This window comes from Hippopotamus amphibius, chromosome 8 (genome assembly GCF_030028045.1).
Source record: "Hippopotamus amphibius kiboko isolate mHipAmp2 chromosome 8, mHipAmp2.hap2, whole genome shotgun sequence".
Lineage (NCBI taxonomy): Eukaryota > Metazoa > Chordata > Mammalia > Artiodactyla > Hippopotamidae > Hippopotamus > Hippopotamus amphibius.
The window spans coordinates 96,244,840-96,266,065 of NC_080193.1; the positions used below are offsets into that span (position 1 = coordinate 96,244,840).

The 21,226-nt window shown below is 39.0% G+C and overlaps 1 protein-coding gene across 3 annotated transcripts in view; it reads right to left on the reverse strand.

Moving 5' to 3' along the window:
* The window catches only part of UNC80 (unc-80 homolog, NALCN channel complex subunit), a 208,004-nt gene extending 187,454 nt beyond the window's left edge, over nt 1–20,550 (reverse strand). For all 3 annotated transcript variants that reach the window (XM_057745745.1, XM_057745746.1, XM_057745744.1), the window contains exons 1-7: nt 20,459–20,550; nt 19,462–19,510; nt 16,369–16,525; nt 15,147–15,448; nt 6,792–6,915; nt 3,713–3,786; nt 546–685 (exon numbers count right to left, since the gene is read on the reverse strand). In XM_057745745.1, coding sequence (XP_057601728.1) covers nt 546–685; nt 3,713–3,786; nt 6,792–6,915; nt 15,147–15,448; nt 16,369–16,525; nt 19,462–19,510; nt 20,459–20,550 — 938 coding nt within the window. The remainder of the gene's footprint in view (nt 1–545; nt 686–3,712; nt 3,787–6,791; nt 6,916–15,146; nt 15,449–16,368; nt 16,526–19,461; nt 19,511–20,458) is intronic.
* Between the last annotated feature and the right edge of the window lie 676 nt (nt 20,551–21,226).

A 21,226-nucleotide genomic window follows, 5' to 3' on the forward strand; every position in this document is an offset into this window, starting at 1 on the left:
ATGAATCCAGGCTTCTATAATTTTATCAGGGAGTAGGAAGAAGTGGATTAATGTTTGTCCCTAGGGAAGGTGTTGGTAAGCAAATTAACTATGACACAAGCTAACAGAGGCAGCCTTGGAATATTTACAAAGAATAGGCTTCTGAATTCCCTGTGAGTACTTCAAAAGCACTCATTTTTTAATACAAGGATCTGCTGGTATGAAGTATTTTTATACATTAAAGCAGATCCTTTCACACTTCTGCAACATAATTTTTTGATAGCATGATTTGAGTTTCTGCATTTAAATATTTAAAATATTATTCAATTCAGACATCTCATTAAATCAGACATGTCTTTCCACATCTACCCGAGCATGTTTAAATGAGCTATTCATAGCTCATTTCTGGAATTATTAATCTAACTATATTTTGACCAAGAATATGCATACATGTATTATGCACTTACACATTTTAAGGGACAGAGGCTATATAAGTAGCTAGAAATGCATATTTAATTTTGGGGAGCTGGGGATACGTTTTTGTCCCTAAAATTGCAATCATGTACCTGGAATGCGATGGTCCTCTTTCCTGGGAAGCTTGGGAGGACAGACTTCCATCAAAGGAGTTTCCTCGGTGGCAGCCTGAGATGGTGGCCTTGGGTGAGATGGAATCTGACTGGAACGTTTCAGAGACCACCTGGACTCCCTTTTTGGGGGTGGAGGCAGCAGATTAGTGGGTTTTTTTCCTTCAGGCATATCCTCTAGAATTATCTATCATATTACATACATTGTTTTTAAAATTAAAAAATATTGCAGCATAGTTAAATATAATGTCATAGACAAAGGGATTTTGCCTTCATCTAAAAGCAAATGGAAACAGGCTTCTAGAGGGCACCTGTGTCATTCTAAGCCTTAGGCTATGTACTTTCATGTCCTTTATTTCATTTTGCCCTTGATTCTTTTCTTTTTCACCTCCATATCCAGTATCTACACGGGAAGAGCTACAAACCAATAATTCATCAAAGATATGTCAATACTGAGGTGAACTAAATAGAGGCATGAGGCAGAAAATAAGAGTCAGGTTAGAAAGAGCTAATCAAATCAAAGCCAAAACATAAAAATGAAAGTGCAAGGTTCAGGGTTTCCCATTACGCATGGGAGGGGGGATGTAATACATTTTTCCAATTGGATACAATGACCTTGATTTGTAAGTATAAATTCATTTCACTTTATTTACAGAGTAGTTGAATTACATTTAGCTGATAAATGTAATTCTGCCCAGGTAATGTGAGATATTTTTCCATCAGTATTACATATAAAATTCTTTGCTAAAAGATAAAGACCCTCAAAACTGGTCATAGCATTTTAGCCCTTACAATTTCTATTTTCATGTGTAAAATAAGAAAGCATTGTTCAACCATGATGCATAGAGAGAAAATACAACTAGAAATTTGATGAAATACATCCTCTGAACTTACTCAAAGAATCCTTCAGCATGAACATACTATGTGTATTTCATGTTAGATGTTTTGGAGAAGAAAAAATATTAGATGAACCTAAAGCTTGAAATCAAGAGCTTACAGTTAAAGAGAGGCAGATACAGGTTACAGCAGCACATCCAATAGAAGTATAATGCAAGCCACATATGGGAGACATATGTCTTATTTTTAAAATAGTAAAAAGAAATAGGTAAAATTAAAATTTTAATAATATGTTCTATTTAATCCCAAATTTTCATTTCAACATGTCATCAATATAAGTGTTAGTAATAAGATATTTACATTTTTTCATACTAAGTTTTCAAAATCTGGTGTACATTTTATACTTAACACCAATTCAGACTATTCAATCAATTCAAACTAATTATATTTCAAGTGCTCAGTAGCCAAATGGGCCTGGTGGCTATCATATTGGACACGGTAGCAGATTCAGAGTAATTAGACAAGAGTTCATGGGGAGCCAAGATCTAAATTCGTCCCTAAAAGAAAGATACAATTTAGACAGACAACCTGAGAGGAAAGAGCATTCCCCAGGAGGAAACTGCCTGAGGAAAGACTCAGGGGCTAAAACTGCATGCTCTGCATCCTGGGAGCAGTGCTTAACTAACTGAAGGGGTAATCAGGGTCACCTAGGAAGGATGATGCCAGACGGTTGAAGGCACAGAGAGCCAGGGAGGGGAGTTTGGTCTTGAGGTGACAGTTAACAGGATCCACTAAAGGTTCCTAAGGGGGAAGGGATATAATAAAAGGACAGCATCTTGTATATAATGAGCCTCTGTGGAATGATGAGTTAATAAATAAATGATGCGTTAGGAAGATGAGTCAGGCATTATGAATTGATATTTATGAGAGGCCAGGGAGTCTAAAGGTAGAAAATCCAATCAGGTGGTTCCCACTGCAATCTAGTTAGGAGGACCTGGATTTAGAAGGGTAGCAGTGCACATCTGAGCAAATAGGATGAAAAGGAAACAATATGACTCAGCAAGAAATCAAACGGAGAGATTTAGAGACTAGAAATGTAGGACTTACATATTTCACTGTATCTAAGATGTCTTCAAGTTATGATGCACCATTATTTTATATATGACTAAGAAAAAAAATTCTATTAATTAAATTAGGACACTTCTTATCAGTGAGGACATTTTATACTTACTAAAAGGTCTATCAGCCTTATTTATGCAGAGCTTTTAATTATATATCCACCCCATGTATATGTAAAAAGGAAAATATAGGTGAAATAAACTTGTGTAAGTATTCCTAAAATTTTTTCACATTTAGAAATTTCAACTCAGAGGTGTTTATATATATTTTTCCATAGAATAATTTCCTCTGTTTCAAGAGTGTTATTTCTTAAAAGTGTTATTTCTTAAAAGAATGCTTCACTATCCCCTCTGACATATTCTTCTGAGCCACTGACCCTGATTCTGCAAACCTGGGTGCTGAAAGTGACCAAATCTGTGCTGTAAGAACAACAACCATATCAAGACTTATACCAGGCAGGGAGATTGTAAGAGGCCAAAGATCATGAAATACACTAGATTTCAAATATGTTAAAAGTGGGAAAAATGTACATCTTAGAACAAGTGAAATACAGCATATAAATCACAGTGTCTATACTTAGCAATTGCTCTGTAAGAGATATACTAGGACACCAAAATTTCCAGTTTTGAGGGTAAAAAAGATGATGATACTCCTGGCAATAATGCATGAATTAGAAAAAGGATCCAACTTTGGTGGAAAGCAGTAAACTGTATTTTTCACATGTTGAACTGGAAGTGAAAGCAGGTCATCTAACATGTAATAAATTAATGACAGTATAAATGTCTATGTGACTTTGAACTACCCTGGCCTTCATTTCTTTCTTTTCTGAATCAAATACTGCATGATGAATTTATACTAAATTATATTCTTCTGCATCTTCTGTTTTGTGTGGATTGATCTTGATTCCTGACTAAACTTTAGTTTCTTTAAAGGGTGCTGTATTGTAAGCCGCCTTTCCTTCCCCACCGCTGCAGTACTATTGTACCTATATTGGGGTTGCCTAGAAAATATTAGGAGATTCAATAATTGAGAACAAGATGATACCTTAGTTAATGTGGGATGAATAATGATAAATAACATTTATTGACTGTTACATGCTAGCCACTAAGCTAAAGCACTGGTCAAGTCTTACCCTTCACTACACTAAGTTCAAGGAATGACCACCTTTCTCCTCATGATTATAATACACTCACCTCTCTGTGTCTTGTGTCTTGATTTGGTGATTCACAGGTCTGACTGTGACTGTTGATAGGAGAGCTTCTCTTAGCTGCAAAAAAGGATTAAATCCCATCACAAATTTTATAAGATTATATAAGTAATATTAGGTATTTTATTGCCTAAGTTCATTCCATTTTCAAATCAAAAACCCATTTTAATCGATCATAAAACCTTGAAAGAAGACATTTAATAGCATATGTTGTAAGAGAAATCAAATAACCAATTCAAAAATCTTAGCATTTCTAGGTTGTCAATATCGATATGATTTATTCACTATGCCTCAATAGGTTAAGATGCTAATAAATTGGCTATACTAAAAATTGTAACAGTTAACATCTAAATAGTACCTAATATCTGTCAAGTCCTGTTTTAAGCGTTTTACATATATCAACTGATTTAACACTTACAATAATCCTGTAATAACTTATGGTATCCTACTAGACCCATTTTTACAGATGAAGATACTAAGGAACAGGGAATTTAACTTCCCCAAGATCACAGACCTTTACAAGAAGTTTCCAGCCCAGGCTATCTGGCTACAGGATGCGTGCTTCATTGAACACATTAAGCTGTCTCTGGGGTAAGATTCAAACCAGTCACATCTTTACTGGAGGATCAGGAACAGTGGGAAGAGGAGATGGCAGGCCCCATTTAACTGGAGTAAACTGGTGCTGAGAGGCAAAGTGATTTACCAAATTACAAATCAAGAGACCAGAGTAGTGTCACCCACGTGCTATTCTTTTTTCTTCTGGCCATGCTAAATTGAGTTTAATTTCCCCTCAATGCGCACCATTTCAAGTCCACAGGCATTGAGCAGAGGGTAAGGAAACCACTGTGAACTGCTGAGAAGCAAAGGTGGGAGGGAGGGGAGTGAATAGCTTGGGTGCTTTCATGGAGGGACATGATTCCTTAATTTTTATACATGTGTTAAATGATTGTTTATGACAATCAGAGAGAGAGACCTACATCTGAAGTGACCTCTCCATTTACATAGAAAAGTGATACGACTCAAAAAAATTCTTAATTAAATTTATTTAATCAACATAAAGATATAGCTTTTCTGTAATAGTTTTGTCCTACTGTAGCATATTTTATTTTCTTGCCTTTTTTTTTATTGTTTTCAGTTTTTTAACCTTGTACATCTGTCTTCACTCTCAGATAGTTTTAATTCAACAAAATTAAACTCATTCCACCCACGGATTCTGAAGTAGATCACTTGAGCATAACACCTTTACTTAGTTCCTTGATAACTGAACCTTATGATAAACTGTTACTCTTGAATTTACACTTTATTTCAATAGTTAATGGATTATATACATACAAGGGTGAGTCAAAAATTATCTGCACTCTGGCTGCAGAATTTATTTTAATTAACTTTTAGAAAAGATAAATACATCATTTTTCAACGTAATCTCCTTGCTTTTCAATACACTTTGTCCATCTGTCAACAAGCTTTCATATTCCCTCATTAAAAAATGTTTTAGCCTGAGCTGCAACCCACGAATGTATTGCTGTCTTCACTTCATCAGAAGTGAAGCTTCTTCCTCACAGGGCTACTTCCAGGGGACCAAACAGGTGAAAGTCTGATGGGGCAAGATCAGGACTATAGTGAGGATGCTTTAACACCTCAAAACGAAGTTTTTGCAGAGTGTCGACAGTGTGGGTGGAAATGTGTGGACATGAACAACCTCAGACCACAAAAAAATGAATCACTGCACGCTGCTCTTCTTTCATGCAAATCACAAGTGGGGCATCCATTTTTGCTCACACCCCAATTACAGATGAACTGATGTAACCCGTTCATACCTGCACCAGCAGTGACTGGGGAGATAGCAGCCTTGAACAGAAAGTGCTGATAAGACAGTGAGGCCAACAGAAGTTTTAATATAACCGGAGTGCGGATAACTTTTGACTGAGCCTTGTATAATTGTGGGATTAGTCTACTTTTACTGTATGAAAAAATTTCATCTTCTGAATGGCTATAATAAGCATGTTTTTTCACTATAAGCATCTTATCACATATATGAATAATATGGCACTCAGTTTACAAAATCCCTTAACATACTATGAACTTTCCAAGTTTGTGTTAAGTTATGGGTGAAAATAAAGCACGTAAAAACTTGTTTATGGTTTCCTTCCCTTTACAAAGTTCTTTTACATGTATAATTCTCCACTGTCTGCAGAGAAATCTGATAAAGAAAACAAGCCATATATATTTTATACACGCACGCATATATATATATATATATACATACACATATACATGCATCTGTAGATTTCCCACATAATTTATCTCTTTTTAAATTTTGTTATTGATGCTAAAAGTTGGGCTGGGAATGGAAGTATGTAATTAAGCACTCTCTATAAAACATGCACTTTATATGCATTCCTATTTACTCCAGACTATGAAGCTACATAAGGTGGTATTTTTATCTCCATTTTAACGAAATAGAAACCTCAAAGAGGTTAGGTTACATACATGGTAAGAGACAGATCTGGGGTGAAACATGAAACTTCCGGGCACTTTTCAAGCTATCATGTTGTACTCTTTATACAATTCGAGGATAGGACTATTGCATTAGATAATTCCTGTAATGAAATGCTTTGATAGAAAAAAAAAAACACTAAGGCGAGATTATTAAGGAGCTCCTACTCCATCTACCATAATGATGTTTATGATGAAATAATGATAATGGCTACCACTTATTCACTTACTATATGCCCGGCATTCTTCTAAGCAATTTTTCATATATTAACTCATTTATTCCTCAAAACAACCCTGTAAGTACTTGTAACACGATATTTTGACTCCCATTTTACAGATGAGGAAACAGAGGCATAGGAAGTTTAAATAATTTGCCCAAAGTCATACAACACAACAGCATGTGCTTCTAGTTTGGAATTTCTCATCATGTAAATGAGCCCTGTACCTGGGGCACCTAGATAACTCCCTGGAGAAATTTTCTTCCTCTTGGTTTCTAAAGAGCAAATCATCCAATCACCCTCACTCCTATGTACGCTGAGACCATCCCACTGGGTGTCCGAATTACAGACCTGTAATGATGTTCCTGATGGGCTTCACCAGTGCTGTGAAGCCAGAGACTTCGGGCTGTCTGTGCTCCCACATGGGCTGCCATATAACAAGCCCACTGGCCAGTCGAAACGTGAGGTCAGATTCCTGGGAGGAGAGAAGATCTATGTCTAAGAACTGGCTGAAGGGACCAGTCAATTCAACAACTAACATCATTCACCCAATAGTCTGTGCCACAAACTACTGGGTATAAGATAGGTTCAAGAATATATTGTACAACATGGGGAAGGTAGCCAATATTTTGTAATAACTATAAATGGAAAGCAACCTTTTAAAACTGTAAAAAAGAACATCATTCACATGATTAATTTCAAAGTAGACTGATGATCTTTAAGACCTTCCTTCTTCACTCGGATGAGTGATTCTAGGGCAAAGCAATAGCCTTAAATCATCATCATAGTTACTATAGAAATCATGGGGGTCTGCTTTAGGCAAAATTAATAATTAATTAAGATGCAGCTTTGGGCAGAGCTTGAAACACAGAAATTACTGTTTTCTGTTAGCAGTGACTGAGGCCTTTTTATTTCAGGGGTCTTGGCAGATCTCTTCACTTGTGGTTATTGCTATTATTCCTCTTGTTGACTTAATTGTCTTTCTTTTTCTCTCATAAGGCAATATCCTCAGATGCTGGCTATTTTGACTTTCTATTCTCCAGTCCATCTCTCGTTCATGCATTTCATGGAATCAGGAACATATAGTTAGACCCTACTTAGCATATTATTTTGTATTGTTGCCTTCTCAACAATTTTTAATTCCCTGAAGGCAGAGATGTAGCCAGCATTCTCCTCCCCCACAGCCCCTGTCATCATCACGATGCTAAAGACAGCATTAGGAACTGGGTGCGTGATAGGTACTCAATAAATACTTGCTAAATTGCACTGACTTTACAACCCACACTCATTCAATTTATCTACAATTGAAAGTTTCTTCCAGGGAGCACATTCTCTGCTTCATCATTACATCATTTTGAGTGGCTGAGATATTTAAAATGCAATTGTTTAAGTACAAATATATGACATTCTGAGGTTACATGTTCAACAACTCAGTCTCTTAAAACAACATAGAGATGGAAACAGAGAGTGTGATTACAGATTAATGAACACAACTGAGACCCAGGAATTCACTTAGGGTGGTGATTGGCAACCCTGGCTTGTATATGATTATCACCTGGGGAGCTTTTAAAACCTAGGACGCGCAGGTCTCACGTCCTCCCCTACCCAGACCAATTAAATTAGAATCGCTGTGAGGTTTTCCTAAGCTCCCCCTGGTGACTCTCACGCATAGCCATGGTTGAAAACCACTGATCTAGAAGGATGAGAGCTAGAAAGAAATTGAAAAAAAGGAAAAAAATCGACTCTGCAAATATTGAATCACTGTAGCTCAGTATCAATGGAAGCTTCAACTAGAAAGCTGGACGAAATCCCTTAATAAATCTCCACATTGGTACAGAGGGGACTCTTCTGTAAGCTATAGACTGAGATCCTGACACCACCGCAGCATCCGTGATAGAAAAGCATCTAAGACTCCTAGTGGCAGTATTAGAAAAACACATAAAGCATTTGGTCAAATTCATTTAACATCCATTGTACAAATGTTTATAGATCACCTACTGTTTAGCTGGTCCTATGCTAGGTTCTGGGATACAACAGTGAACAAAGCATACAAAAATCCTTGCTCTTGATTGCAAAGGAGAAGTAATACAGTGAAAGGGAGTGTCAGGCAAGGTGCTGATGTTTTAGACAGAAAGGCCAGGGAAGGCCTTGTTGTGCAGGTGACTTTTGAGTAAGGATCTGAATGAAATGAAGGAGCTGCTGTGTAGATATTTCCAGAAAAAGCATTTTGTGCAAAGGGATCAGGAAGTGCAAAGATCCTAAGTATATCTTTCTTGTCAAGAAATGGCAAAGAGACTGTGTGCCTGGAGTCAAGTGAAAGACAGAAGAGTAGGAAAAAGTAAGATCAGAGACATTATTGAATTCCAAATAATATAGGGTCTAATACGTCATAGTAAGTACTTCAATTACGGAGTAACACGAGAAGCCACGGGAGGGTCTTGAGTACTGGAATGACATTACTTTATGTATGTTTTGATAGGACCACTCAGGCTATTGAGAATTGTTTGGAAAAAGGCAAGGGTGGAAAGAGGCTATTTAGGGAGCTATTATTATCATCTAGATGAAAGATCATTAGACTAGGGCATTAGCATAGCACAAAATGAGAAGTGGTAGATTTTGGATACATTTTGAAGACACAGTTTACAGAGTTTGCTAATTGATTACAGGTGGAGTGTAGAAGAAAGAGATGTCAAAGATTTTTTCGGCTTTGCCACTGATAAAGATGGGCAAGATGAAAGAGGAACAGGTTTGGGGATATCAGGACCCTAGTTTTAGGCATGTTAAGTTTGAGAGGCCTGTTAGACATTCAACTAGACATACTGAGTAAACAGCTAGATGGACAGATCTGAAGTTAAGGGGAAAGCACCCCACTTCCCTTGAAATGGACATGGGGAAGTCTGCATGGTATCATGTGTGGTATTAGATCCAGCAGGCAGAGAATTAACCGTGTATAAAGTATATCAGATTTGTCTCCAGAAATGCAGAATGCTAAATCTCCACTGATCTGGTTTTGATAATTTCTTAATTTTGAAGATTGGTCCCTTTCCATATTTCTTCTAATTAACCTTGGCACAAATAAAACGCCAATGGACATTGCAGCAGGAAGTGAGTTCTCTTAAACTGACATCCTGGCCTGTAACATCTGTTCTATCAATGTGACACTTAGCACTCAGTGACAGTTACTGTCATCATTTTGTTTTGTTTGATATATCCCCAACTAGACCATATATTTCTTGAAGATAAGTTGAGAACTCCTTCTGTGCACTTTTCCTTGAACATCAATACATAATTGTTGATTGATGGAGCATATATTACATTCCCCCAAATAACACCAATTAAATCTGATCATTCTTTAGACCTGAATACCTGCAGAACCTATGGCCAACTCTTATGTTGATGTGTTCCTTTGTAAGTCCTCTTAAGTTGGTTGAATGTGTAAACTCTGGGACACTAATTCCTCTTCTAGCCCCATTAATGGGTCTTCCAATGTGATATATGCACACATGATCAGAAACTCTGTAGTTGGAGAAGGTACTCTTTATCAAACAGCTGAGGGATGGGTGGTCTAGAAAGGTTCTGAGAAAAACTAGAAGGTGTAAACATTCAAAGAATCAACATTTCCACATTACAGGTTCTTTTCTTGCTTGTAATGAAAGTCTATTTCCACGATGACATGAGGCAATTCTGAATGTGTTTGCTAGTAGCTTAGAGACATCTACTTAAACAACTACTTATTTTAAATTCTATTTTAAAGTTGTTTACTTAAAACATATGAATTTTATAAAAACCTCGTGGAGGGCTTGGATTTTATTTTATTCCATGCTGTTTCTCCAGCACTCTGAACAGTGCCTAGCATGTAGTAATCACTCAGCAAATATTTATTGAAGGAGTGACTATGATCAAATCAAGAGAATGTGGCCTAAAATTAATATTTTACAGAATTTTCAGATTATTGATTTCATGTAAAATGTTTAAGCTAGTTATAAATTAAAGCATAAAAGTGCATTGAATTATATACACTGTCTTACAAAAGGATGTCACTTAAATTTAATTGCTAATTACTAAACTAATTCATTCAATAAATATTAATTAAATGCCTATAAAACACAAACACTATGTTAGCCACCCAAGATACAATGATAATTCCTATTCGCAAACCATTCGGAATCTAGTGGGAGAGAGACATAAAGAGATGATAATAAACTAAAAATAATAAAAATATGTCTCAAATATTATAGAGATAGCAAAGGGAAGAGGAAGCATCTTGAATGACGTCATAAAGGATGAGTAGGAGTTTTTTCTAGGCAGGAGGGTGGGGTATGAGGACCCTCCAGGTGACATGACCAGCATGAGAATCGGTCTGGAGAAAAGCATGTTATATTCTTAGGGAGATTCCAAGTATTTGGAACTCATAGGCAGGAGAGGTAGTCAGGCAGGTCATGGAGCCCCCAGCTACCACACTAAGGAGCTAGAGTTTCATCCTCTGTATAATGAGAAATCAATAAATTACTTTAAGTATGTTGGTGATGTGGTCAAATCTGCATTTTAGAGAGATCACTTTGGTGCTGAGGTTGGATTTTATGAGACAAGCCAGGAGACTATAAATCCAGTTAGAAAGTGGCCCAAGTAAGAGGCCCAAGCAAGAGATGATGAAATCTTGGGTTAAGGAAGTCAATAGGGATGAAGAAAATTAGGTAAATTTGAGAAATATTTAGGAAACAAAATGAATAGAACTCTGTGATTAGTGGCATGTGTAGGTAATGATGAAGGAGGAATCAAAGGAAGCTCCTAGGTTTTGAGTTCATGTGAATGCGTCCACCAACTGAAATACAGAACATTAGGACAATGGTCATTCCAGGGGAAATCTGAAATGCCTATAGGTTACCTATTTGGAAAAGCTAGTTGACAAAGTTGGTCTAGAGGCCAGGAGAGGACACTAGTTTAGAGATACAAAATCAGGTGACCTCAGCCTATTGGGACACAAATAGTAAATGAAGCATGAGGTCTCCCAAAGAGAAGATACAATGAGCAGTGCAAAGGGGTCCAGGCTACATCTCTGTGGAACCCCAATGTTAGAGAGGTAGGCAAAGAAGATGAGCTCTCAAAGGAGATAAAGCAGAAATAGCCAGGAATGCAAGGAAAACTGGAAGAGTATAGTGTCACCAACCGAATGGAAAACTTCAAGAGGAAATGATGGTAAGTTCAAATGCATCTGAGAGAAATGAGGACAGCAAAGTAAACATTAGGTCCAATAGCTCAGAGGTTGTTTCTGACTTTGGTGAGAAGAATTCCAGCACAGAAACATAAGGAAGAGTATAGTTTTGTAGAAAATCAGATGGAATTGGGTTTGAATCCCACCTCCGTTACTTGATTATTACCTCTCTTGACCTCAGTTTCCTCTTTGGTAAAATCTACATTCCTGTGGGTGTTTGTAAAAATTAGAAATGATACATAAAAACTATTACATAATAGAGGAAAGCAGAAGCAAGTGGAAGGGACCGAGGAGGGGAGGAAGTGGAGGCACAGGCTCATGCTAGACGGGATTTCAGCCCTTCATGCCTCCTGCAGCACCGTGTCCTGTGAAAGCCTCTATCTACAACACTGTCTATCTGAGCTCGGAGTGGGCACTCGAGGGAGTCGAGACAAGGACTGACAGGTGGGGTAGCACATGGAGCTTGAGGCCACAATTTGTAGAAACACCAGGCTGGATGGTTGTCTGGTTTTCCCCCAGGAGCATGCAGATCTCTGGGGCTGGGATAAAAAAGGTAGCTTTTTGTCTTGATCTGGGGCTGAAGTTCTGAAGGACAAATACAAGGGAAGAATAGGGAGAAAAGGCCATGAATGGTGCCGGTGAGGAGCAGTGCACGTGGGTACACTAGAGAAAGGGAAGGAGGATAGGGCCTGGTAACTAGCAAGCAAATGAAAGATCTAGGTCAGTGGATCTCAATCAGGGGCAATTCTCACCCTTCCCCACCCGTTAGGGACATCTGGCAAGGTCTAGAGTCATTTGTGGTTGTAACAATTCGGAGGGAGGAGGTGCTCCTGGCAGCTAGTGGGTAGAAGCCAGAGATGTTACTAAATATCCTACAATGCACAAGACAAAAAATTATCTGGCCCCAAATGCCAGTGGTGCCAAGATTGAGAAAGCTCACTACACTGAAAAAAGCAAAGCCCTCACTCAGATGAAAAAAAGCCTTGTGGGGAAGTTTATTGATTCATTAATATTTTTTGTTCCTTATGGCATCTAGAACAATATTTCTCATAGCAATAATAAAATGATAAAACATTAGTGCTAGTAATAATAGCCAACAATAATTGTTACAATACAATACTGTGCATTAATCACTGTGCGGTGTTTCACAGGCATTGTTTTATTTCCTTATAAATACTCCAACCCAGGCCACAGGTGAAACTTGGGGACTTTGAGCCAGCTTTCCTCAACTATCTGTGTGGTCTTCCCTGAAAGATCTGGCTCGCCTTCTGCTAATTATTCATAATGTCAATAGCAATAAAATGCCAACACTAAAAACTACCATTTGTTAATGACTTTTTGTATGCCAGCTTGAGCACTTTATTTAATCTTCACAGTGCTCCATAAAATTATCCTAATGTGCAATTTATAGTTGGGAAAACTGAGGCTTAAAGAAGTGAATTGCTCAAAGTCTTTTCTACATAGAATAGGAAGAAGAAAGCACTGGATTCTAATGCAGGCCTGTTTCCAAAACTCGAACTCACAGCATGTTTTCAAATAAAATTATAGCCATTCTGGCCACTCCTATACCTCCACATTTTTTAATCCAGAGGCTCTCTCTACAAATAGACATGTTATAGGTTATCTTCTTTTTTTTTAATGAATTTTCTTTCTTGCCCTTTCTGTTTTAGGAACTATGTACCTACATATCATTGCTACTTTTAGCACCTGGATCAGCTTCTGATAAGTTGCGTTTATTAAGTGACAGACATTAAATATTTATTGATTGCCTCATATATGCCAGATACTATTCTAGACACTCCTAGATACAGTTGTGACCTGGACAGGCAGTGTCACTTTGGTCAAGAACCTCTGTTCTGGTGGGAGTGGTGGGCAACAAACGTGTAAACAAACACATAAAATAATTTCAGGTACTGATACATGCTAAGAAGGAAACAACAAAAAAATGTAGAGTCATGTACTAGTGGCACTAAAGTAACCGGGGAAATACTTTCTGAGTTGGTAACACTTGAATTGTGAGTAAATTGACGAGAAGAACATGGCTATGTGAAAGTTTAGGGGTTGGAAGGTGGGAGTAAGTGTTTCAAATAGAAGGAAAAACCAGTGCAAAGACCTGAAAGCAAAAACGAATGAGTTGAGTTTGAGGATGAGCCTCTGGTAAGCCTGCAAGTTAGTGAACAAGAGAGAGGCCAGTGACATGGAGCTAGATGAGGCCGGGTGGGGGGAAGGAGCCAGATCCTGCAGGTCCAGTAGGCCCGGGGGACCGTCTCAGTTAAAGTAATGCTTTCTATTAAGTGTAACCTTTACTAAACACTTTTAAAAATAGGAAGTGTAATGCTTTTAAAGCAGCAATTTAACAGCATTTAATATCGTTTGACAATTTTGATAGACAAGGTGGCCAGTGCATGTGAAGCATTTTGGGAATTTACAGGAATTCACAATTCTAGTTCTACCAGCCATGGAACGGAGCTAATCGAATTAAGATCCTAATATTCTATTAAAGAACAGCTGAGCAGATCGATTCCTTCTTATCTCCTATCAGAGCACTTAGATGGAATATTGTAATGTATTCATTCACAGAAGTAACAAATAGTTCTTGATTTATTTCCATGTACAGTACTTGTTTTTTTTTATCACGTACTTTCCATGTAGTATGTCTTCACATATATTCACCATGTATTTGAATATCCACAATTTTATGCAATGGAGGATCCAAGAGGTTAAGTAATAACACCAAGATCACACAGCTAGAAAGTGGTAGCACTATGATTTAAAATAATGTCTCTTTCAGATCCAAGGGGTACATGTATATAATTGTATTTGAATACAATTTGTTTCCATGAAATACTACATTTTGTACTTTATGCATTTAAAAATATTTTGAAAAGCAATTCTTAGATTGTACACCAAGCTATCAAAAAGTCCACAGCACATAAAAAGTGTAAACTTCTGCTCTTAGATCCTGCATTATAATAGAGGCAGCTACAACATGCTGTAGAAATACAAAGGAGATAGTGACTCAATCTACATGGGGAAGCACAGAGGAAAAGCTTCATGAAAAATGATGACACTGAAGTTGGAGTTTGAAGAACCATGAAAGGAACGGAGGAAGGAAAGGAGGGCAGAGCAAACAGCAAGTGCATATTCAGGGAATGGTTCACATGGCTCCCAGAACTGGATCACGAGGTGGCCAGTAGGGATTTTCAGTTGATCAATTAAGAGAGGACTTAAGCCCCACATCACAGTTGACTTTATAGTCCATGTTTAATATGTTGGGCATTATCTTGGGGCAGATGGAGAACCACTGAAGATTTTTAAGTAAGAGAATCATGGTTTTGCAATAATGTTCAATCGTTTAATATAGAAATGAAGCTCTTCATGTCTTGGCTTGCTATAAGATCGTACAAAGACACAGATGCCAAATACGGAAACATCTGAAGCCCACCCTCATCTGACCTCTAGCTCCCCTTAGCCCTCACCCGCTTTCTGCTTACCTTGATCCTGTGTACCAGAGGAGCAAACAGAAACACAAAGAGCTCCACCGTAGCCATGGAGTTCTGGAAGATCTTCCTTCGGTTGTTTTCTTCTTCATCGTTGGAGGTACTTTGGCAAGGCTGCCCTGGAGAACCCTGGTTTTCAACCTGGTGGATGAACGCGCTACTGCTGCCACCCCAGCTGGAGCCTCGGTCTGTGCCCCCAAAACGCTCGCTGTTGCAGTCCTGGGGGGCCTCCAGGAGCATCCAGTGCAGGGTATGAAGGAGCTTTGTCTCAGCGACACCCAGTTTATCCTGGTGGCCTGCATGGGACAACCACACAGTCAGGTTAAGGCAAACTCTGTGGCCGGAATGACAGATGTCAACCTCGGGACTGGGAAGAACATCCTTGCTTTGTGCTGTGACTTGATTTCCTGGGATGCACTAGCATTCCTCTATACCACTTACAGCCACTGCTAGGAGGGTTCAATCCTGTTTTGAGACTTTCTAACTGGCTGCAATCTCTGCAGAATTATATGCTGTCACAGGGAAAGAAACTACATGCGTCACATCTCTTCAGTCAGATATCTACATATATTTCCAAATAAGCAGCATAGTGATTGAGAGTATTATCTCTGAAGATTTTAGACAGTGTGATTAGGAAAGGCCCCTCTATGAAGGTAACATTTGAGCAGAGACCCAAATCAGGGGAAGGAACTGGATGGAGAAGAGCTTGGGGTAGATGGCTAGGACATAATGCCATGTGGGAAAAGCAATCTGCAAAATAATCTAAACAAGAAAATTAATACATATGTGTACACAAGAACACACGCACATAGTACTACAGAGTTGGGAAAAGATCTGAGGGGAGTATGCCAAATTCGTGAAGGTGGTTTCTTTAGGCGCTGGGAGGGCAAAGGGACGACTCTGATTAGAACTCATCTTGAGCAGGTGAAAGAGATTCTTTAGCTTCTCTATAATATTCTAATGTTTAAAAGGAGAATATATTCACATATTCTTTTAAAATTAGAAAATTAAAAGAAAGAGAACTAGTCCCCTCATTGGTAAAATGGAGATAACAGTGATACCAATGTGAGGGAGATTTTGTGAGAATTCAATGAGAATGTGTGCACAGTGCCTGGGAAAATAGTAAGTAATACAGGTTGTTACTGTGAGTGTTTCTATGAGTTACCACAAGTGAGGACAATGGTATCTGTTGAAAAAGGAATGCAGGAGCACCAACCTAGCTTGTTTCTGTTTGACAGCAGGGTTGCAGTGCAGTGGAGGACATGAGGCAAAGCAGCTTGTACCAGTTCCCATCTGGAAATGCTCTGGATGGCTTCAGAGAGGGCCGGAGAGAGGCCGTGCAGCTTGTTTTCTACCAACACTCGTTCAAAGGACTGTAGATACAAAAAAAAAAAAAAAAAGTAAAATAAGAAATTAGAGATTCTGATGGGTGAAAAAATAGACAACAAGGTACTGTAAACCCTAAAAGATGCAAATCGCGAGACCAAATTCTTTAGAGTGTGCTCACATTGCATTTCATTGCATATGTTGACATGAAATGAGTCAGTGATAATTTCCTATTATCTACCCATTTTCAAGGTTTTGATCCAAAGTATATGGCTCAAATTATTAAATGATTTTTATTTCCACCACAGTAAGCTCCCATCAAAAAGAGTACAACAACACACTTAACTGTATGAAGTTTTTGGACATAACATTTTATAAAATGCTATTGGGTCATCGAAAGGGGCTACCACAACTGCAGACCAAGGTGAAACGTCTTTTGTGAAAGTGTCTTGAGGGACAGAATTTATGTGAATGTGCAATAAGTGTTAAATAAGATCCAACTCTTTCAAGAGATCTGATTTTGGGGTCTCTGAGTTATTCCATGTCCCTAGCAATGACCTGGCACAGGACACTCCTTCCATAATGCCTGGAACCATAAGCATAGTTAATATAACTGTTGAATAAAGAAAGAAAAGGAGGAAGAAAATAGGGAGGATGGAAGGAGGGAAATAAGCCATTTTTGTTTTGCTGGTTTATTAAATCTTCTATCCTGGCCAGGGATACTTTCAGCAAGTGAAGCACCCACCCCAACCCCACTCCACCAAAAAAGCAACTTTAACCTGAGTTTTGTTTTTTCTTTTCAAAGATGGAGGAGGATATCACTATAAGGTGTTGGGGAAAGTGTAGCTACCAAACATTAGAATAAATTTAATAAGCATTTGACTTGTATGAACAGAACCTGATTGCTACTTGATGTCCCAAATGGTCTAGAGAATTTGTTTCTCCAAGTGATCATACCAGTCCCAAGTTCTCAAGCTGTATTATTGGAATTATTAGGATACGTGAGAAAAATAATGGGTTAATATAGAGATTCTCCAAAGAAAGCTATTTACCTTTGACTCAAGTAAAGAAAATGAATTCACTTTCATAATGAAAGGCATGCTGAGGTTTGGTAAGGAGTTCAAACAGAGATGTAGTCTGGGGTTTTCTTAAACCAGATAAAGGCAGATCCAAATACTTTTAAATTCCTCAGTCCTCAGGTATCTAAGTACTCATTAAGTAAAGGGTGAGTATGTTAGACATTAAAAGATTATAAAGAATTTATACAGTCTTGATGAATACACTTTTAGAGGATGAGTTATATATTTCATAACTTCAGGAAGCTTAGATACTTAATGTCATTTTCTTCTTAAATGTTACTAACATAACTTTTTGTAATTTTAAACTCTGGAAATTTTCTATACTTATATCGCTCTCTATCTATATCTATGAATGTGACTTAGTTCCTTGATATTGTGTGACTATATTAAAATGTCAGACATATCTTTGCCAAGAACAGAGAAAAGTCAGGGTTATTTTAAGCTAGTATAATTGTAAGCATGGTTTGAGGAAGGCTTAGAGATTTCAAGTGTCAAATTACTTTAACTTGGGCAAAGTACATCAAATTCATTAAATTATAAGGTCCTTATTTAAAAAATTAGATTTAAAAAATATTGACATGTACACATTGCTGTATTTAAAAAGTTTAACCAACAAGGACCTGCTGTATAGCACAGGGAACTCTGCTCAATGTTACGTGGCAGCCTGGATGGGAGGGGAGTCTGGGGGAGGATGGATACATGTATACCTATGGTTGAGTCACTTTGCTGTGCACCTGTTAATCAGATATACTCCAATATAAAATAAAAAGTCAAACAAATAAAAGAAAAAATAAATCAAATATGGAAACTATAAAAAAATAAAAAACATCTGTGACAATTTTGAACGGCAGGAAATGCAACAAAACAAATTCCTATTTGAGTGCGTGTTGTGCATGTATGTGTGTATGTGTGGGGGGGTGTTTAATTTTCCAGTTGGCTTCTGTAACAGTTTGTGACCCTAACACATTTCAGAGCTCCTTACTAGAAGGTTATCTATCACCTATCAAGGTATTTGCAAATATCATGGCAATATCCAAATGGATAGGTTTCCACTTTTAGGTTATAATATATGCAATGTAAAGACCTTATGTGAGCTCCAGTTTTAATGAAGTCTATGAAAAGCCCATTTTAATTTTGCTTCATGGTTTTGTGTCTTGTTCTCAATTTTTAAAAGGAATATTTGTAAGGCATGGGATTCCCTTAGAATATAAAGACACATGCACTCTGTTTTGCATAAATATTAACAGCATTATTTTCATAATTATTTCATATTGTCCATTTCAGACTTGCACAAAAAATGGAAGACGTAAAAGTTCAGAATTGCACATTACTTTGACTAGTTCATAGGCTCTCATTTTATGAGCTTCCGCTATAAAACCATCTTGATTTTGTTGATTAAGGATTTGACTTATTATACTTGCCCTCTACCACCTGGTTCTCTGTTATCTCCCCGCCTCTGTCTTCTACCTCTCCTCACATAGGCCTTTAGACTTGCTTTCCCTCTGCTCTTCCCTCGGCTATTTCTCCCTCTCTTCCTTCATATCTTTGTCCAAGGGTCACATTAGCAGGCAAACCTTATCTATCCACTACTTCTAACATGAAACCTCCACCCTAGTGCTAATTTCCTTTCTTGCTTAATTTTTCTCCATAGCACATATCATCATCTGGCTGGCTATGTATTTTACTCATTTGTGAGTGGCCTATTCCCTCCCAGTAGAATGTGAACTCTATATTTGTTTTGATTATTGTTCTATCTTATCATCTAAAACTGTGCCTGGCACATGTAGGTGCTCGATAATATTTGCCGAGTGAATTAATATATACAGTCAGTACAATTTAACGTCTTTCTTTTAAATTACCACACAGTTTATGGAAATAGTCATTAAATGGTGAATATCACATACCACACAAGAAGCTTCATATTGCTTCCCCAGTTTAGGCCTCAAAAATGCACTGAAAAATTAATAGAAATAATTGTTTTAAACACAAGTAAAATTATCATTAGAGCATCTTTATGACATATTTTTCAATGAATAAGACATAGTGCTACCAAACTCAATTTTCATGCCTTCCTATGGCTTGTTAATGAGCAGGTGTTAAACAGCTGATGACATTTACTTTTATGTGTGTAATTACATACATGAAAGAGCTGTGGATTTCTACATATTCTGTATCCACTCTCATTCTGGAGACTCTTTACCTAATCGGATTCTAAATCACCAGTGGTCAGAAGTGTTGCATTACTCATGTGTACAGTCATTTCAAAAACTGAAAAATAAACACAGCTTGTGGGCAATGATTTTCAGAATCTAATTTCTCATCTGATAAATCTCTAAAAAATAATAATGGAAACCTTGTTTCCTGTTTATTGGAATAGGTTTCAGGTTTTTCCAAGAAAAAAAAAATTTCTTATCAAAAATGATTCTTCTTAGAGGCTTTAACCAGGAAGATTACACTGGCTGAATCCGAGCAAAAATGGTTAACAAGTGGGCATAGCAGATAGTCGACAAACAGGAGCTGGAAAAACAACAGGTCACCGGGCTGGAATTACAGCAGGAGATGGAGGGGGAATCGGACACAGGAGCACAACCAGTCATAATTATCTTCCCTAATTCCCCGCCCCCTCTCCCTAGGCTCTCTGCCCTCTCACCCCCTAAATAATGTATATATTTATTCTACAGCTGCCAGTCTGCTTGTCGTCAAACTTCACTGAGATATTTTTTAAATGCGTGTTTTTAAGTGGGTGCAGAGGGCTTGCTTTCCAGCCCCAGAGAGGGAGCTGCAGGCTGTGGCGCGGCCTCAGCAGCAGCGGCAGCAACAGCAGTGGCAACGACGACCCAGGCGGCCCCAGGAGCGCCTCCAGCCCAGGGCGGCCCGCGGTGCGCCCTCTGCGCCCCTCACCTGGTTTGCCGCCACAGGAAGGTCTGGATGGGCAAGGGGATGCCGCGGCCGCTGTCTTGCTCCTGGCCCTCGGAGCTCTTCCTCTTCACCATGATGGTGGCTCCTGGGAGTCCTACTGCAGGACCCAGCGCTGACTCCTCGCGAGCCGCCGCTGCCTCCTCCTCCTCCTCCCGCTGCTCTCCCCAACTCTCATCCCCTCCTTCCTTGAGGCAGAGCAGACTCTCTCCGCCCTGATCCCCCGTCCCTCTCCCCTTCCCCCGCCCCTCCCCGCTCGTGGAACATGGCTGCGGGAGGAGGGGAGGGCTGGAGGAGCCGCGGAGCGAGGAGGGGGGCGCTCGGAGGAGCTGTCCGCCCCGCCGCCCCCGCGCCCGCTCCTTGCTTTCAGCACCTCCCACTGTGGACAGCGGCCTGCGCCGGACAGACCGGCGGGAGACAGGAGCAGGGGTCAGGTTGAGCGGCAGTGGGATGGCCAAAAGAGTCCAAGCTCCGCATCGCACGCAGGTCCCCTGCGTGGCCTCTTTAGCCCCCTCCCCCCCCCCCAAAATTCGGCTTCCTCCCCTCGGAGCTGCACCCCAGGAGTGTCCCCTGTCCTGCTTCCCAACCTTGGCATCTGAAGAACTGTCACGGTCTGGGGAGGAGGAGCTTTGGGGAACCTCAGAGCAGTCACTAACCCTGGCATCATTCGCACCTCTAGCAAGGAGGTCAGGAGTCCACCCTCGGCGTCTAGCAGAAGGAGCACATGAAAATTATTAGAAGTGTAAACCAGGA